The sequence below is a fragment of the Hippoglossus hippoglossus genome, chromosome 6 (assembly GCF_009819705.1).
Source record: "Hippoglossus hippoglossus isolate fHipHip1 chromosome 6, fHipHip1.pri, whole genome shotgun sequence".
NCBI lineage: Eukaryota > Metazoa > Chordata > Actinopteri > Pleuronectiformes > Pleuronectidae > Hippoglossus > Hippoglossus hippoglossus.
Genome location: NC_047156.1, coordinates 8,781,560 through 8,795,994, shown reverse-complemented (window position 1 = coordinate 8,795,994; position 14,435 = coordinate 8,781,560). Strand labels below are relative to the sequence as shown.

Sequence of the window (14,435 nt, the reverse complement as noted above, 5' to 3'; positions counted from 1 at the left end):
GCTTCTTCCCTGACAGCTGCACCTCTTTGTACATAAGTAAAATCCTCACAGAGGGAATCTGAACCATTGCAAATGCTGAGACATGAGCATCATTTACACTTCTTAGATGTTTCACTGTGTTCTCTAACCATTTGATGGCAGTGTTGAGCCCCACATCACAACAGTGAACTTAGCATGTGATTATGCAACGACCCACCAGGGCTACTGTATACAGTGCAGATGATCTTACTGTGAGAAGCCACCCAATTTCTAAGTTAGCAGTCATGTTTGTCTGTGTGTTTGCAGGAGTTAACATTACTCTTCTCAGTTCTTTGTGACCTCAAACTATATTGAGTATTGAGAATCAGCTGCAAAACAAATTCACTAGTGCTGGTGATTTTAAATTCACCCTCTCTGTACTTGTAAGTGTATTTCTCACAAACTTGATACGTACATGACATAAACAGCCTTTTTTGGGTGGATGCATTTTTGAGTGGGTATAAATAATATATGTATCATGTGATTGTTTTTGATTTATGTTGAAGAACTGGCAGCAGAATTATGACACATTCTCTTATGCCCTCTTGCTATTTTGTGGCTATTAGATGATGACGCATGAGTACATGCTGTTTTCTGTGTGTGTCTATGCATTTCACACTGCAATGAATACATTCAGTTTATTATGTATCTTAGTTTGGTCTCTTCAGGGCTATGTTTTTCTCCTCAGATTATCTTGATACATCTTGACAACTGTCTTAAAAACAGATCACATAGTGCAGTGTTATGGGAAACATGTTGCGTCTCGGGTCTCTACAAAGGGAGAGTCCCCTGAGGGATTTTCTGTCCAATTCTACAGAAGTCCTGATTTCCCTGAGTAGCCCTTAGGCTTTACCTTCATCCATCACCTCCTCATGACCAAGAGGTAGAGACTCAAAACACGGCGTAACACCGGCTGAACATTCTAATGCATACACATTCACCAAAAAATATCATCACAATGGACTTAGTCTCGCATCAGAAGGTTTTCTCATTTTACAACCTGGAGCATGTTGTGCTGCTTTGTATATGGTTATAATGGGTTTGTGTCCACCACCATCATTCAGTTTGTAATGTTCCTATTTACTAGTCGGATGTATTAAACCTCAGTACTTTGCACAACAGGGCTACTCACTGTCTGAACCTGAGAAATGATTTACCGGTTTGGTTTTGCATGTTTGTCTCTGTAACCTTGCTGCAGGACAGTCAGGAAGACCTGCTTGTTCTGTGCTGCTGTAGTTCAGTGTAGACCTAACAGTGAGCGCAGGTGCTCATATATTCAGCTGTTCTTTCCACTTTGGTGGATATGATTATGCTGCTTTTGATTGTGCATGCCTGCGCGAAAGACATGGTGGGGGTGGAGTATGTTGGTAACTGTGGATTTACTAGTGGTACTTTCAGTTTGCACCATTTTATTGTTTAGAATTGCAGGTTATCACCTCTTGGCTGATGAGTGCATGAACGTAGGATGATTGAATGAATGCAACTTCTCCTTCGCCTCTCCTTGTATTGAGCTACATCTTTAGGAGACAGAACACTGAGTGGATACCTTCTTAAAGGAGATGAAGCGCAGCAGCCCAGCTGTATTTTGCCCGGGCCTTTCATTTAGACTGATCAATATTGACTGAGGAACATCACCTTGCACAGCTTGGGCAGTGTACCACAAGGCTTGCTGTGGATTTGGATTGCTCCGTAACAAGAAAGTGGATCAATGGTTGACAGCTTCGAACAGCATGAAAACACATCCATAACACTCCAAGAGCCTATTCCAGCACAGCCAGGATTTTGCCATGTTAAGAGAGTGAGAAAATGGAGTGATTGAAATTGATGTGAAATGAGATGGCGGTGTCATTTTCAAGAGGCCCCCCTTATAGTGGATGTCAAAGGTTTATCTGTTCGACGACCACTGGTTAAATGATTAACGTCAGTATCACTACAGCCCTTCATTTACTTTCTTATTTTCTGCTTCAAAATTATATAGCGGGAGTCCTTCACCTTTACTCCTGCGATCTCAGTTCTGTTTAAAAGAATGTGGGCTGGCCCCTACTTACATTTTGCAGCACTCGACTCCGTAGAATCCCAGTTGCAACCTGAGATCCGCCAGCCTGACCTTGTCAGCTGTCCCTAGGTCAAGACAACTCACTACCCGTCTTTAAATCACGACTCAAAACATGTTTTTATAGGAAAGCATTTTTAACATGTGATTTGTAACTCTGGTGCTACTGTGTTGTTTTTATTCCTTTTTTATCTTACTTTTATTGCAACTATATTTTATGTAGTTTCCTAAATGGGGCAGCTTTTGACTCTGCTGCCTATGACAGTATGTGTTTGGTTTAAAGGCATAGAGGTAATGATGTCTGGTTTCTTACAGTTAATGAGGGAGTTTTTTTCTCTCCACAGTCTCCAAAGTGCTTCCTCATTGTGGGAACTGCTGGGTTTCTCTATACATTTTAAGGACTCAACCTTGATATGTTGTGTTTGGCGTGAATTGAAAACATTTAATTTTTTGTTTATTCTGTTTTTGCCATGGATTTTGTGAAGCACTTTGTAACCTTGTTTAGATAAGTGCTATACAAATAAAGTTATTATTATTAAAGGGACAGAACCAGTTTCGCTACCGTTTAGTCCTCACTGTAAAAGTACCTCTCTCTCCCTCTTTACAGATGGAGGAGGGCAGTCGCAACGTGCGCCTGGGCACTCTCATTGCCCTCATGGTGGACGAAGGGCAGGACTGGAAGCAGGTTGAGATCCCCCCTCCAGATGCTACAGCTCCACCTGCCACGCATGCAGCCGCTGCCCCAGTTGTGCCCCCTGCTGCTCCACCACCACCTCCTCCACCAACACCGGCCACATCAGGACCGTGAGTGCTATATGATTTCAGTTTAACTGTTCAAATCATACCCTTGTACTGTAGAGATTGTTTATTAATCTCAATTCACAGTAATTTGTTAATGGAGTGAATGGAGGTCTATGTACACACACACCTCAATGTGGCAGTAATGGAGGGTAACTTTAGGTTTTATTCATATATCAGTGTATTGTTATATTATCCACAGTGTGAATCAGGTCATTGTCATGGTGTTAAAACATAAAAGCATCCTTACCCCAGATTCGGTATCATAAAGACACACAAACAATTGACTTAAGACACTCTATTTTTGCTCGGTTTACAGTTGTGAGGATTGAAAGTCCTATCATCTAACACTCTTAGTAAGATGATCTTTCTCAGTTCACAGTGTGTGATCCTACCTGCCCCTGTTCACACTTTAAATGCTCTCGTGGAAAGCAAAGCAGCTGCCACAGAACAAACAGGGCCTATTTGTAATGCAAAAATTTTACGCCGAGCCCGTCCACATATTCAGATTTGCACCATGGCTGCCTCAGCTTGACAGGTGTGAAAGGTGGATGGGCTGTGCAGGTGGCATGATTATCCTGAAATAGATGCAGACATTTTAAGACAGTCAATCTTAATGCCACTAATAGACAGTTTACCACTAACTTCGTTCAGTAGAGGCTGGAAGAGAAATGACAGTGACATATTGCTCAATGCTTAAAAGTATGGACAGTAGGGAAACGGTTTTAAAATGTCAGACCTCTGTAGACTTGCGAGTTGTTGACTTAAATAAAAAGCATTCAGTTTAAAATCTAAATGGGAGCTATTGTATAATTGTGTCATACACTCTTTCTTGTTCAGATTACGTCTGAGTCCGGCAGCAAGACACATCCTGGACACCCATGGTTTGGATCCAAAACTGGCCACCGCCACTGGACCAAGAGGACTTATCACCAAGGAGTGAGTATACCTGAAGGCTTTAAGGCTTTTTCAAGCTAAAACCAAGACTTAAAAAACCCTTCAGGATTTGTTTTAGTTTTAAATACAGTTTTTAGTACAGACAGGCAGGAAAGTGCAGACTTCCTGATTGGATCTTATCAGTCACAACTTATCGTAACCTCATTCGTCACGCTCCTATCATGTGACCTTTTTCCAGATGAAAACAAACGGTGTCAGCCTCGTCTACCGCTGGTGAATGCAACATGGATAACAAATTACAAGCATTGCTGACCCTGTCTTTGCTAGCAGCTGTTTTGCATTTAAATTCTTCATTTTCTAATAAGGCAACTGCCTATGTGCATGAACCGAGCTATTATTTGAGCAATCTGCAACAGTTCACATGCACACGCACGAGCATCATGTGATATGTATTTTTCTAGTCGTGTTAAAATGGACACAGACTGATTCGGACATGAAAAATACTAGTTTTCATTTTAAAATGAAAACATATTAGTGTGGATGTGGCATAAGTCACACTACATTTACGATGTGCTCTTCTTATTGCAAATAACATAGAATACAAAATATTACTCACAAAACAAATTTAGTTTGAGCTTTTTATAACTTCTGACTGGACCTAGGAAAACTAACCCACACAGAGAACGCACTCATTGTGAAAACATGTTGTTTCCTTTCTTGTTTATTTCGGTGGGAGCTGCAGGCATGTAAAAACTATTGCAATGACTCATAAAGTCACTTTACCCTATAGATTGACTATTACACTCACAGTTTTCGCAAGAATTAAACACCTACTGATGACAGAAAGATGTGTTCTATATTAAGCATCGTGCCCCAGAACTTGTTTTGTCATGTCATCCTTTTATCTTAGACCTCTTTTCTTTTGTAACTTTTGACTTTACTCCAGGTGATGAGGTCAAAGTGATCTCAAACAAACCTGTCATGATGCAAGTCGTAGGGGTGATAGATTTAGTGTCAGATACAGTGTGACTAAGACGTGGTTAACATTTAAGGTGCTAGTGAATTCAGATTAAAGAAAGCTGTATACACACACACACACACACACACACACACACACACACACACACACACACACACACACACACGTTCTCTAATGGCTACCTGCTGTCAGTGGGGGCCTGATTGAATGCTCTCGTTACCCACCTAACACCCTGCTGGGGAAACTCATTAAGCAACTTCTGTCGCCATAGCAACCTATTCTCCAGGAGCCGCTGGTGACCATAGTAACACAGACCATGTGTATTTTGGGCGTGTGTTGGTTATACAGTAAAAGAGAAATTGATGTGAAGCTTAATAAACCTAACACTGAAAAGAATGATAACTCCATTTAATAATTTATAATTAACTTACCACAGACCATTTTTTAATTGTCACAAAAAACGCTGATTTCAAGCTGAATTAATGGTATAACCACAATGACTTGTATGATTTCTAGGTTTTGAACAATGTTGTATAAATGCAGTTTCTGAGTTTCCTTCTAAACCCATAAATGACTCACTCATTCCCTTATTGGAACCTGAGCTGAGTAATTAGCACAGAGAGTCTTCAGAAATGGAGGCTGATGCTTAAAGAAGGAGCAGATGAGACTCTGCAAGAAAAGAGGTGGAAGAAAAAGCAGCATGTCTCTGTGCTGAGAGGACTTCACAGATTGTATGAAGCTGATTCAAGCAGTTTGCTGACCAAGGCACAGAAAAAAGAGCAGATATCTTCAATGTCTCACTTTTAAAGCACTGCCAAGCCTGTTTGTCTCTTTTTGTTTGAAGAAACCATTCAATTCAAGCTGTGGAAAACTTAATTTCGGGAATGGATGAACATGAATGTAATATGTGGAGAGTTTCCAGAATAATTTCAAATCAGGAACATCCTTTTGTATGAAAGCTCTGTCAATGATAAAACTGGGGTTATTGGCTAAATGGATGCATTGATCATTGACCAATGTCTGGTGGCTGCTTACTTGAGCATAACATTTTTTATGTTTAGTTTAGTTTGTTCAGTAATAGCTTTGGTAAAGCAACCAGACGCTGAGTAATTGTCCGGAATTGTACTCTTGTATTATTCAGAACACATACAGCAGCCACTTGAGTTTTTTCATTTATTTCAAGCCAATGTCTTTGAGAAATCTGGATGAAAAAGTCTGGACCTAAAGCTCTACAATATGGGCTGTAGCTCAGGTACGTTGTGAGACTGAAGAGTTCTGTTCTTGTTGGAAACCAAATCTCCTCGTGTGAATAGTTTCACATCGGTTTAGCTCCTTAAAGAAAGGGTAGAATAGACCTTATTTCCCTTTCTTTGTCCTGTGGCACATCAGATAAGACTGAAAGCAGGGAATGGTACCCACCCCTCCAATTCCACCCTCTGCTCCGTGGGGCCCCTCCTATAGTGGATGTGAATAACAGAGGTCATGCGTCCCAGGGATGAGCTCATTGCATGTTACATAATCCACAGCGAGGTTTAAAAACAGTTTAGGCACAAAGACACCCATTTACATCACAAACCTTTCTCCCCTTATCTTTTATCATTGTTATAAATAGCAATGTTAGCCAACAGGCAGAGCTAACACATTAATGGGTAAAGATGTTGATGTTTTTTGTAAAACACTACCAGTCTTTATATTTTCTTATAGGCTGAACTAGTATATAAACTGTGGGAATACTCCTGCGCTTGCCTCAACACTGGATTCCCTGTTAAATTTTTGTATTGCTTAAAACATTGTATTACTCACTTTTAAGGCCTTAAATGGCCTTGCCACTGGTATGTGCCCTCTCGACCGCCAAGATCCCCAGAGAGAGCCGTACTGGTTACTCCCAGGCCTTGGCTTATAACGAAGAGTAACTGAGTTTTTGCTATTAGAGCCCTCACATTATGGAATTCAGTGCCCATTGAACTAAGACACTTAGTTAAGCTGAGTTGACCAGCTTCTTTTAAATTCCCTATTAAAATGTGTACTTTTTATAAAAAAGTTTTAGCAAATTAAGCTCTTATTTACACTGATTTTATGCTCATGTTCCTTTGTTTTATTCTCATTTTAGCTATCTGGTGTTGTTTATTCCTTGCAAAGCACTTTGTAACATTGATAAGAAAAGTGCCTTATAAATGGAATTCAACTTTATAATAGATGCTTAATAGTTAAATATCAATTTGTCTGGACATGAACAAATAGATGCCCTCCGGCGCTCAGTAAATTGAGACGTATTTATTTTACTTTTTGCTTTCTACAGCAGCAGTTTAGTACTTCAAAACGTACAAGAAGAGGATAAGTAGTAATGGAGCTGGGCCCCAAGAGTATTTTTATTTTAAATTGTTCATAAATTGTCTTTTTGTGTTTCAGTCCAATGCACTAAAACTCTCTTTTCCCGATCTTAGCCTTTCTTAGGTGGCAGTAGAAGGCAAAGTTTATTCAAGTGTCTGTTTACATTCGGTGCTCATTTTATGAGTGTGCCAGCGTGAGTGTGAGCGCTGCCTTGCTCCCTCTTTAATATTCCAGTCACCCTCCTGCAGTCTTTCAGAGGCTCCTTTGCCTTGGCTGTCATTAGGGTTGTAAATGGTCGGTGTGAAAAGCACATGCCAGCCAGCTACACAAAACGTATCTATGGTGTCATCATTGTTAAATGGCCACTGTAGGCTGCTGTTGACCCGACTTCCTCTTATTTCATAACAGAAACATTGTGTGAATTTATATATAGGATCCTTATTCACACATTATTTGCACAACTCATCTTCTTTTTACAGTTCTTACATACATATAATGTTTTTCAATCATGTATATATATATTTTTTATCTTTTATTTTTTTCATTTGCTTGCACACATAGCTTGTGTTCTTTTTTTTTTTTTTTCTTTTTTTTTTTTGTCACATGCAACCTCTGTGTTGCATTTTCTTGTGTTTTTTGGGTGATCTGCAATATTAAACCCTCTCAGGTTAGCTGGGGAATTTCCAAGTTGCCTCAGTCCCTCCACAAACAAATACTCCTATCACTGAGAGAAAAGGAGGAACTACTGTGATTGAGAAAAAAAAAGAAACCGCAGCTTGGATATTGAACAAGGAGAAAATAGCTGCCGGGCCTAGACTGTTCCTGGCTACATGATGAGGTCAGAGACAGCTGGTCCAGACAAAGGACGGGATGCATATGGGTAGATGGACCCTGGAGTGCATTGAACTCATGCCACAATGCTTCAAGCAGGCACACCTGATACCTGCCCCTCCCACTGTTTTCACTGTCAAAACCAGTGAGTGGGAAAAAAAACAGGATAGTTGTCTTAGTACTGTACAATCATACACGCAACCTTTATTAAATGGCAGAAACATGGTTTACATTAGGCATATGCACCAACATTTAATTAGTCTGTAGTATTTAATGAAATGCCACATGAAAAGTAGGGATATCAGTGGAAAGGGAAAAAGGAAACAACAACACCTCTTTTCCGTGGCTGCAGCTGTCACCTGATCCTTCCTGCTCTGCTGGAGTTTGTTTGTGACTTACAAATGATTCTCATGACGCCCATCCACTGGAGGACGACCGATAGTTACCCCCGCTCTCTACAAGCCTGACACAAATAGAAACCAAACAAAAGTGACAAAGAGAGCGACGTATAAGCTTGTCAAGTGGGAGCAGATGGGTTAATAATGTATCACAGTACATTGTTTCATACTCTTGTAATAATGAAATGTTTGATTTGTTTGCAACAGTTAAAAAAAAAAAAAAAAATGAGGCCATCATCAATAGTAATATCAGAAATGAAGAAAAACATGATGAAAAGAAAAAGTCTGTCTTTGGCTTGAAATTGCATCGGTCATCTGGTCACCAGCGGCATTCTGGGAATCAGCTAGTGTACAAAGACGGATCCAAATCAAATTTAAGTTAAAAACATTACTTAAGTCTGCATAATATATTTGGAATGGACTGTGGGAAGCACTTGTTCCCATATAAATGTTTTTGATTAGAAATGCGTTAACGTCATGAATATTTCATCCTACACACATCTAATATTTACTCAGTTCTGCAGCCCGTCACGAAGACAGACATGCCGTCAAACAGTGAGCTGCAATATTTGGGTTTCTAGTCGGTCATGGCAGAGAATATCATTATAATTCAGACCTGTATGAGTTTTATAATAATATTAAATTTATTGCATCGATATTTCTATATGAAATGAGGCCGCTGTGTATTTTTTGTTTGTTTTTACTCACCATATCTATTTTTTGTTTGTTTCACCAGAGATGCGATGAATCTTTTGAAGACGTCTCCTGCCCCCAAAGCAGCACCAGCTATGGCGGCCCCAGCTGCTCCAGCTGCCCCGAGTCCTGCTCCCATCCCGGTCGCTTCCCCTCCACCCCCAGGCAGCAGACCCAACATACCTCCTCTCTCTGTTCCAGGGAACCCAGGAGCACCAGTGAGCACTCCTCTCTCTCACTCACTTACATAAATATACTTACATACCTCGTTGTCTTGTTTTGTGATAGTGCCGTGGAACTATAAAAACACTCAACAACCCGTCATTATACTTTTGTCTCATGTCAGGGAACTAAAGGGATTGATGACTCATCCTCTTGAGTATTCTCTACCTGTAGTCTCGTCTCTGTGTGAACAAGCAGTGTTTTCATCGAACAGCTTCTGATAGCTCTGTTATTTGTTTGGTCTTCAAATCTTATTGACAGACCCTTTTTGTTTTTATATATGTTTAAGTCTTCATGGGTGCATATGCTGTAAAATAAGACCCATTGATGTGAGAGACAGGGTCTGTAAATAAGCAGATGGACACATCGTCTTTTCACAAATCCAGTCACTCCTAATAGATCTTTAACTCATTGTAACAAACTTGTCAATATAATCTCTACATCGTCAGCCCTTTGCATGTTGTGAGTGATAAATAGCAGGTGAGATACGTCTATCACTCTTTTTCTTGATCATTATTCCTCGTTGTCTCTCTCAAACTGCCATCTCTTTTTCCCCTCACTCCTTTCCTCATTATTTACCCCTCCCCCTCGCTTGTCCCCCCTCAGGGCACGTTCACAGAGATCCCGGCCTCTAATGTTCGCCGTGTGATCGCTCAGAGACTGACACAATCGAAGACCACCATCCCCCATGCGTACGCCTCCGTTGACTGTGACATGGCTGCCGTCACCAAGCTCCGCAAAGATTTGGCCAAAGGTGAAAACACAAGACTTTCGAGGGAGCGCAGACACGTTAGCGCTGTTATTTAACACACACATGTGGCATTTTGGAGGAAACTGTTCCATGAAAATGTGGATTTCAGGGTTTTCACATGACTGCTCATTTGACAAAGATGACAGTCATTGAAAGAAGCTGTGGTTCATGTTCTCTGTCTCGTTCGCCTGGTTCAAACATCGCACACATCTCCATTTCACAGACATGTTTGGAGAAATTGATGTACTTATATTTATTCAATATACTGTACATATATATAACACAATAACTGGTGTTGGTGATTTACAGGTTACATGCTTTGTGGTGTCTGAAGTGGATATAAATTGGGCTGAATGTTGCATTATGTGATTTTAATCAGTTCTCTTTCTTCACACTACACATCACAACAAGGCTGATCATATTTTGAAAAGACGCACATAGTCAGCATCATATAACATGATTTTTTTATCTGTATTTTCTCACATCTGATTAATCTGTTGAGACAACAAATTACATCAACAAGCAAGCTCACTGACAACTAACATTAGGAATGGAAGCTGTTTTTCTTTTACAACTGTGATTGAAAACAGAAGAGTCAAGTATTCCACCAGAGTAATCGTTTCTCTCTGCGTCAGAGTATTTAAAATTGATTCTTTCGAGTGTTTGCTCTTCGGTACACCCTGTGCGATAAACGTCAAAAAAGCGCATCAAAAGGGATGTTTCAGAGAGCACGTGTGCCTGCGGATAGCTGTGTCCAATCCCTACAGTGTCAGTAAGTTCTGTACTATATGGTTAGCATGAGTCTGGTAGAGTTTGAATTAAAAAAATTGAACAAGAGCAGTATATTCCCTTATTTTTTTGGCAGGCACTTCTTTGACTTTGTCCTAGTCACATCCTCTTCTGGCAACCACAAGTTCTTGTGCAACAGCCATCAGGATGTGTGTTTGTAAGCTGAACATGTGTCACAACATTCCCCCTTCAGCATTTTGACACATTCAGGCTACAGACCATTTATCATTAACAGCTTCTCTTCATGGATTCCTTCAATGTAATCTGTTTTTTTTTCGTTTTTTTTCATGTTTATATAGCAAGAGCACTTTTTCACTTTCCTATCTTTTTAAACAGTTCAACACACTATTGCTTAATTGGGTTTATTTAGCTTAACTTTGCCAAGCTGTCAAACAAACGGTAAATCTCTCTGCGTCCCGTCTCTTTGACGGAGGAAACGGTTCGGCCATACCAGACCTATTAGCGAAGGTTGTGTGTGTATGAGGGATTCTCTCTCCGGTTGTTTTTGCGGAGCCTCATTGTTCAGGAGCAGAGCGATTTCACGGTTAGCTCGTTAATCATCCCGCTCGCAGCAGTCATAACTGTCTAGTACAGCACTAATGGACACTAGTAAAAGTTGGCAGCGGTGCCGGGCCAAACCCGCTCGGTCTGCTGTGACACACATACACACAGAGATAGAGGGGGAGGATCAGAACAATTGCTAGTGACTGATTCAGATAGAGAGGGATGGATTCTACAGGTCAACACAATTTACAATTTTCTAGATATATTTTTTTTCACATACAAGAGCATGTTGGTGCATTCATTTTCAACCCTATGTATTAATAAGGAGCCTATTTCAGCACTTTGGAAATATTTTTCATTCAGCAAAATGTCCTTAGCATTCCACTTTGTACATTAGCACATGTCAAATGTCTTGTAGAGAATACATTGTCATATGTTCATCCCTGTCTTTGGCCCTTCTTTGACACCATCTACCAGACCAGCTCTAACTGGTTGTAATAAGCAGAAATTACTTCTCATTAGAGTTTGAATCAGGCTCACACACTGTGTCTTCTTTGTCTTTTCAGAACAGATCAAAGTGTCTGTTAATGATTTCATTATCAAGGCTGCAGCTGTCACACTTAAAGTAAGTATTGTTTAGAATCTTTTTCCTTTTGCCGTCATTTGTTCCTTAAATCTGCTGAGGCCAATCTTTTTATGAAATCACCCCCTAATGCTGTGCCTAAAGCCTGCGGCCACACAGTTTATGACTTATGTTGCTTTCCTTGGTTAAATTTTCAGTTTGTGTTTCAACTGGTGGCAGTAGCCTCGCCATCATACAAAGAAATTAATATATACGCAGATGCTCAGATCGTTTTATTCTTAGAAGTTCTGAGGCATTCATCTCCCTGAAGAGTGGAAGAAAACCCAAACAGATAGAGGGACACCTCTAAAATACTTGTTTACGTTTATATTTTCTTCTAAATGATTACTGTGACTTAAGCTACTGCTTGATCTAAGGAATGTGTGAGAGGGAAATGCAGGTTAAAAATAGATGTGGCCCTCTGGTAATTTAATTATTACAGTGAGGAATGTCTCAGCAGCATCTGATAAGAGCAGCACAGCCTATCAAACCACTTATGTTTATTATTTAGCATGGAATAATGTACATGCTTCAGTGAATGTGTCCACCTTAAGCATCTACATGTACCAGACGACAGAAGACATGTTTGAAACGCTGTCGTGTGAAGCTGCAATGGGAGTGTGACATTAAATGTGAAGAATGTGAAACATTGACGTGTTTCCCAGCAAAGCAACACAAGACTATCTCATTGTCTAAACACTGTGTTACTGTTAGTCCAATGTCCCACGTGGCTAAAATACCTCTGTGGCTTCTGCTCAAAATTGAAATATGTCACTCACTTACGTAACACCCGAAAACTGTAAAAAATAACACAACCGCGCTTCCTTCTTTGACCTAAGTACATCAGGAAGTGGCATCTGAGGCCAATTTTGTGTCACCACTTTAACCAACTGGCATGCTTTGGCAGAGTGATCTGCTCTAGTTAATGTGAGCAGATAAACATTTTCTGTGTTCACCTGACCCAGGAATTCACCTCGGATGCTTTGTAATGTAGAGTAACCTGTTATGGACGCTTCATCACAGAAGATTAATCATGATCAAAATCATCTGTCACAGTCTGACTCTGATGATTTATATACATATGTACTGTATCTGTATAGATACAGTACATATGTTTTACATTAGTTTTCCTGATAGAAAGTGTGTACAATCACCAACAAATTAATTTATTATTCTTCCACATTTAGTGTTATATAAAGATACATATCTATATATTTTTTTATCATGTAGTTTGAGTTCTTTAGGCCAAAGCACCTCAGCCAGGCCTGATCCTGGATGAGCGGTGTGCATTTTTCCTCATTGGAGAAATACAATATACTTTATATAAGTCTTATACAGTATATTTGGTGTTGTATCAGACTTGCAGTTATGAACGTCATGGAAACGCCATGTAACCAGGAAGCAGTCGGCTTTTGAATCTGTCATTGTCTGGTTGTTTTTTTCCTCATCAGAATCTGCACTGACCTTTTTGAATTTTTATCACAGGAGATGCCAGAAGTAAATGTGACCTGGTCTGGTGATGGACCCCGAGCGCTTGATTCCATCCACATTTCAATCGCTGTGGCGACTGACAGAGGCCTCATCACCCCCATCATCAAGGATGCTGCAAACAAAGGGGTCCAGGAGATCTCAGCTAATGCAAAGGTAAAAACCACCGGCTCCAGAGAAATGAAGAGCAAGAAAATATTATCAACCATTCTGTCACAGTTTGTTAATGGATAACTTTGTGGGAGTTTCCCTCATGGTTGTTTGCGGTTGTTAGATTATAACTTGAAGCTGTGGGGGGTTTCCGTGTTCCACTTCAGGTGATAACGTGGGATCTTGCTGTTTGCTTGTTTGTGGGAATAGATAAGGAAGTTCAGACTCGACTGTAGCCCAACTGTATGTGAAAACACAACCTGTGGGTCACTTATTACGTCTATTTCCCTTTGTTCGGATCGTGTAGAGTAGAAGTGGTCTTCAAATCATCCTGATAGATCTCATTAGATCTCAGATACTGTGATGTTTTACCATTAGGTTGCAGGTCACAGCTGTCACTGGCCACAGATGGAGTACAAAGTTACAATGGTCTGCTCTTTTCCCTGCCCACAGTCAGCAGCTGGGGACAGACATGCAAAAAAAATCTAAATCTGACATTCATATACAGACACACTCTCTATGAGCCATTTTCTTATTGAAGAGACACACAGAAATCAAAATAAATACATTTCTGAAGATCAAGGTAATGCAACGTAATGTTTCTCACCAGCAGTGACCCGGTCTAATATTCCACAAATGCTCAGGGCTGCTATTTATGTCTCTATGATTATTATACAACAACAAAACCTGCAAAGCCCAGCACATTCTCCGAGGCCAGTTTAGATTTAGGTGCGTCTGGTTTAACAGCACTGTGGTGGACAGGTGTTTTATTTGTGTATGCTCTGCTACCACATCACAGAGCAGAAAAAGGGGTGAAAGTTAAAGTGTTCCCCCAGTGACAGTGGCTGAAGTTGGTGATTATTTGTAGCAGTGACAATACTTGGCAATGGTAAAAATATATGTGTGGTAGT

At 40.2% G+C, this 14,435-nt stretch overlaps 1 protein-coding gene across 1 annotated transcript in view; it reads left to right on the top strand.

Annotated features, from left to right (window-relative positions):
• The window catches only part of pdhx (pyruvate dehydrogenase complex component X), a 28,325-nt gene that overhangs the window by 10,189 nt on the left and 3,701 nt on the right, over positions 1–14,435 (top strand). Inside the window, exons 4-9 of the mRNA XM_034588630.1 lie at positions 2,679–2,875; positions 3,710–3,808; positions 9,042–9,216; positions 9,827–9,974; positions 11,831–11,889; positions 13,372–13,530. Of these exons, the coding sequence (XP_034444521.1) occupies positions 2,679–2,875; positions 3,710–3,808; positions 9,042–9,216; positions 9,827–9,974; positions 11,831–11,889; positions 13,372–13,530 (837 nt within the window). The remainder of the gene's footprint in view (positions 1–2,678; positions 2,876–3,709; positions 3,809–9,041; positions 9,217–9,826; positions 9,975–11,830; positions 11,890–13,371; positions 13,531–14,435) is intronic.